This window comes from Solanum lycopersicum, chromosome 8 (genome assembly GCF_036512215.1).
Source record: "Solanum lycopersicum chromosome 8, SLM_r2.1".
NCBI classification, from domain to species: Eukaryota; Viridiplantae; Streptophyta; class Magnoliopsida; order Solanales; family Solanaceae; genus Solanum; species Solanum lycopersicum.
Window position 1 is genome coordinate 7,020,651 of NC_090807.1, and position 5,568 is coordinate 7,026,218.

The 5,568-nt window shown below is 42.0% G+C and overlaps 1 protein-coding gene across 1 annotated transcript; it reads right to left on the bottom strand.

The window, feature by feature from the left end:
- Positions 1-2,901: 2,901 nt before the first annotated feature.
- Positions 2,902-4,805, bottom strand: LOC138337723 (uncharacterized). Its single transcript, XM_069287998.1, has 4 exons — positions 4,359-4,805; positions 3,988-4,050; positions 3,570-3,888; positions 2,902-3,095 (listed from the first exon to the last, which is right to left on the bottom strand). Exons 1-4 carry the CDS (start codon positions 4,803-4,805, stop codon positions 2,902-2,904), a joined length of 1,023 nt encoding a protein of 340 aa, XP_069144099.1.
- Between the last annotated feature and the right edge of the window lie 763 nt (positions 4,806-5,568).

The following is a 5,568-nucleotide window of genomic DNA, read 5'->3' on the forward strand; positions in this document are numbered from 1 at the left end:
TAGCAAGGTTTCAGAGGTATGGTTCTACGCACATCAATCTGTGTGAACCCGGTCTAATCGTAGGCATTCCAGACACATTACACATTACTTATCTTAAACATTTTTAGGGTTGTTACATTCCCCCCCCCCTAGGAACATTCATCACCGAATGACACTACTTATTATTTCGTGTAATGCCAAACAGATCATAACATACTTACTATACACAATCAAACAATAGCAACAAAGAATAGAGAGATAAGGAAACTTAGACTTAAGAGTAGGGAGTCTTAACCTCAAGAGCTTAAAAGATGGGGGTAGCGGGATCTCGTATTGGCCTCAAACTCCCACGTAGAACCCTCAACAAGATGATTCCTACACAATATCTTCACTGTGGATATCTCCTTGTTCCTCAGCCGTTTGACCCGTCTGTCCAATTCTCAACAGGTACCTCCTCATAGGACAAATTTTCATCAACCCCCAACCCTTCTACAGGTAAAATCGATGGTGGATCGCCTAGGCACTTCTTTAACATAGAGACATGAAAGACTGGATGAACAGAAGCTAGCTCCGTAGGAAATGCCAACTCATAGGACACCCCACCCACACGATGTAGGATCTCATATGGCCCAACAGACCTCGGACTCAACTTCCCCTTACTGCCAAACCTCATCACCCCCTTCATAGGTGATATCTTCAAATAGACATGGTCACCAACATCAAACTCTAAGGGCCATTTTCTATTGTCTGCATAAGACTTCTGCCGGCTGTAAGCAGTAGTCAACCTGTCCCTAATCACTCTGACCTTCTCTAAGGCCTAATGAATGATCTCTGGACCCAAAATGAATGACTTTCGAACCTCGAACCACCCAACTAGAGACCTACACCTCCTACCATAGAGTGTCTCAACCGCTGCCATCCCAATGCTAGAGCGATAAATATTATTATAGGAGAAATCTATCAAAGGCAGATGATCGTCCTAACTAACCTTGAGGTCAATCACACAGGCCCTCAACATGTCCGCCAATATCTAAATGGTGCGCTCTGCCTGCCCATCAGTCTGAGGATGAAAGGAAGTACTACACTTCACCTGCGTGCCTAAGCTCTTCTTGAATAATCTCCAGAAATGTGAAGTGAACTGAGCTCCTCTATCTGAAATGATAGACAAAGAAATCCCATGCCATCTCACATTCTCATCATTGTAGAGTTCCACATAATCTTCGGCTCTGTAAGTAGACTTCACAGGGATAAAGTGGGAAGGCTTGGTTATCCTATCCATAATAACCCATATGGAGTCATCTCATCTCCTAGTCTTCCGAAGACAAACCACAAAGTCCATATTAATGGCCCCCCATTTCCAAGTCGGAACCTCAATAATCTTAGTAAGACCGCCAGGCTTAAGATGTTTTTCCTTAATCTGTTGACAATTAGGACACTTGGCCACATAATCTGCACTGTCCTTCTTTATGCCATCCCACCAATAGATCTGTTTAAGATAATAATACATCTTGGTGGAACCTGAATGTATGGAATATCTGGATCCATGGGCCTCTGCAGTAATCCTTGTCCGCAAATCATCCACATCTGGTACACCCAGCCTGTCCTGGTACCTAAGTATGCATTCATCTCCCACAACAAAAGACTCATTCATCTTAACCAACATTGAGTCCTTCAGCTCCATCAACACAAGATCCTGATGCTGACCCTTCTTGACTTCAACTAGTAGAGTCAAACAACCGTACACCCAATCTGGCCAGTCTATCTATATCTTTAATCAATTTCTTATTCTCATCCTCAACGTAGGTTATTCTTCATGTGCTCATCCTAGTCAAAGCATGAGCTACAATATTAGCCTTTCCTAGATGGTAGTGGACATTCATGTCCTAGTCCTTCAACAACTCCAACCATCTCCGCTGACGTAGATTCAACTCCCTCTATGTGAACACTTACTAGAGACTTATGTGTTCTGTGAACACATCCACATACACTCCATACAAGCAGTGCCTCCACAATTTCATTGCAAACACCACAGCTGCCAACTCCAGGTCATGAGTGGGATAATTCTTCTCATGAACCTTGAGTTTTCTGGACTCATAAGCTATCACCTTACCACCCTGCATAAGAACAAAACTCTAACCAATCCTAGATGTATCACAATAAACAATGTAATTCTCAACACACTTAAGCAAAGTAAGAATCGGGGCTGAAGTGAGTCTATCCTTGAGCTCCTGGAAACTCTTCTCACAAGCCTTCGTCCATTCAAAGTTGGCCTTCTTCTTAGTCAAAGCTGTCAGTTAGGCAGCAATGGAAGAAAAACCCTCCACGAACCTGCGATAATAACCAGCCAATCCCAAGAAGCTATGAATATCTTTGGGAGTAAGAGGTTTTAGCTAGTTCTTAATAGCTTCAGTCTTCCTGGGATCTACCTCCACACCTTTGTCGGACACAACATGACCCAGGAAGGTCACTGATCTAAGCCAGAATTCACACTTGCTGAATTTGGCATACACCTGATGTTGTCTAAGTACCTGCAAAGGTAGTCCAAATGTTGTTCATTCTCTTCCTTGGTCATTAAAGTAGATGAGAATGTCATCAATGAATACTATGACGAAAGAGTCAAGGTATTCATGGAAGACTCTATTCATGAGATCCATAAATGCAGCAGGTGCATACATGAGACCAAATGACACAACTAAAAAATTGTAATGACCATAACGGGTATGAAATGTGGTCTTTGGAGCATCTTCATACCTAGCCCTGAGTTGATTGTACCCTAAACGAAGATCAATCTTCCAGAAGAAAATACACCCTTGGAGTTGGTCGAACAAAACATCTATTATGGGAAGTGGACACCTATTTTGGATAGTGACTTTGTTGAGCTGCTGATAATCGATACACATTCTAAGGATTCCATCTTTTTTTTCACAAATCCTTATCAGTGAGATCTTTTAACTGCAGCTTCAATTCTTTGAGTTCAGCTGTAGCCATTCTATAATAAGGAATTGAAATTGGTGTAGTATCGGGTTCTAAGTGGATACCAAAGTCAAAATCTCGAGGGGGAGGAACTCCAGGCAAATCATCATGAAATACATATTGGAACTCATTCACTACAGGCACTGAGTCCATGGAAGGAATGTCATGATCTAAATCATTAACACTCACAAAATCACATAATAACCCCTTGGACATCATTTTATTGGCTTTAAGGTTTGAAATCAAGGGATTAGGACGAGTCGAGTACCCCCCAAGACTAGCTCTTCTTTATTAGGGAAATAAAATATCACACTACGACAATCCATGCAAGCATAACAACTATGAAACCAGTCCATGCCAAGAATAACATCAAAATCATGCATTGGTAACTCAACCAAGTGTACACACATAGTCTTACCACATTATAACTATTGGGCAATCTTTGTATACTCTATCAGTTTTTACATTTTCTCCTTAAGGTGTACTAAACACTATAGGATCATGCAGAACTTTAGGCAATATCTAAAAAGTGAGAGCAAGCAAAAAAGTAACAAAGGAAAGTGTAGACCCTGGATCAAGTAAAGAATAAACAGAAGTTGAGAATACTTGCAGCATACCTGTGACCACTTCAGCGGACTTCTCCTCCTCCTCTCTGCCCTTCAGGTCATAGAACATGTTACTCTTAGGAGGCTCAACTGCTGCTGCATCCTGAGGATTAGACCTAGGGTGAGCATTACCTCCAGCCTTACCTCTGTTCTGTGTGCAGTGTCTAGCCATGTGTCCACTCTTACCGCAACCGACAGAGGCATTAGTGCCCTGTCTGCACTCTTCACTGTGAGCACGACCACACTTAGCACAATTCTTTTTGGGACGCTGTATATCACCTCCATTGCCCTTGCTGGGCTCGGGTCTGCCTCCTCTAGGTGTTGTACTCCTCTAAAAGTTAGAGTTCCCAGAACTCTGTTGCCCCTTTTTAAACCTAGGCTGCTCACGGATGCCAAAATTGTTTTTGTGGCCTCCAAGGATGGGACCTGCCTGATCTTGAGGCTTAGACCTCCTAGCATCATGAACGCCCCTCTTCTTGCGACTGTCCTCTACCTACTGGACAGGCACCATAAACCTGGAGAGGTCCATCATATCATGGAGCATCGCAAACTGACACTCATCCTCTATATTTCCGTTAATTCATATAAGAAACCTGCTCATCTCGTCCCTACGGTTAGATACAAGGGAAGTAGCATGCCTGGACAGCTTAACAAACTTCAGGGAATACTCCCTGACTTTCATGGATCCCTTCTTAAGGTTGATAGACTCCTCAACCTTGGATTCCCTCATCTCTCTAGGATATAATATATCCAGCAGGCCATCTTAAACAGCTCTAAAGTGATTGAAACTCTGCCAAAAACTTGGCTATCTTGCCACATCTTGCACCAAGTTTGTGCAACATCCTTGAGTTGATAGGAAACTAACACCACTTTCTCATTATCTGTGGACCCCATAGCCACCAAGATCGTATGCACCTCATCCACAAAATCAAGAGGATCCTCCAAAGTCTTAGACCCTGTGAAAATAGGAGGATTTATCCTCGTAAAGTCTCTCAGCCTGTCAGCCATACTGCAAACCAGTGGGTTATCCCTTTGAACATTGTGTCGGTTGACCTGGTTAGTCATATCCTGGGTATGCATAGTGATGTCCTGTACCATCTGTACCAGAGATTCCCTCACCTCAACATCAATCAACCCACCAGGGTTAACCGGCATAGCCACACCTTCGACTGGAACCTGGGGTGGAACCTGATTGTCCCCAGCACCTTCTCCTTCTCTTCTTTGACCAATGGTTCTCCTAGTATTCATTTTCTTAAAAACAACAAATATTGATGTTAGGCATGATCATAACATCAAGAAATCAGACATTAGCAAAAGGCACGATGAGAACAGAAGAAGGAAAATTTTCTTATGCATCATGCAGTCTCTGATTTAGGATAGTGGTGCACTTCACAACCATGACTTAGAAACTACTCAATGTATTTGATGTGAACTTATTATCCTTGAATTTAAGACTAGTGATATTATAACAACTTTGTCACTACAGGGGTCCAGACCCCAAACAAAACCGGTGCCGTTGACCTCTCAGAGGTCGTAGAAAAGTCTACTTACGTCATTCGTACTTCATCTAGGTTAATTTTAATGGAAAATTTGAAAATTTTTGTTTCTTAACATACATACTAAACTTCTATTAGATTCATACTTGTTGACCATCAACCATCTAACATTAAGATCATCAAATGAAAGAACTAATTTAATATAGCATTAAATGTATACTTGCCAAAATGGCACCAATACAATGTCTGAACAAAAGCAGAAAGAAACGCCAGTGGAACATACTCCACTAACTAAATCCTATAACTGATCTAGAATATAATGACCAATCATCCTTGAAAGCAAGAGGGCCTACCAAGTTTGGATGAATGCTCTACGTTCGGATAGTTTCAGCGTCAACCTGTAGCTCTAGCGTCCACCAGTGCCTGCACCTAAAATTGTAGAATTGTATAGGGTTAGTACACACTTAGACTAAGTATGGGTATATTAAAGCACACACCAAGGACATACAAGAGTA

Bases quoted from the DNA above. Each gene is read 5' to 3' on its own strand.
- LOC138337723 (XM_069287998.1), bottom strand. From the start codon at position 4,805: ATGAATACTAGGAGAACCATTGGTCAAAGAAGAGAAGGAGAAGGTGCT. The intron at 4,051-4,358 runs GTTTTTGGCAGA...CCTGTCCAGTAG, and splicing joins AGATGTGGCAAGATAGCCAA to GTAGAGGACAGTCGCAAGAA. The intron at 3,889-3,987 runs GCAGGTCCCATC...TCTAACTTTTAG, and splicing joins GGTCTAAGCCTCAAGATCAG to AGGAGTACAACACCTAGAGG.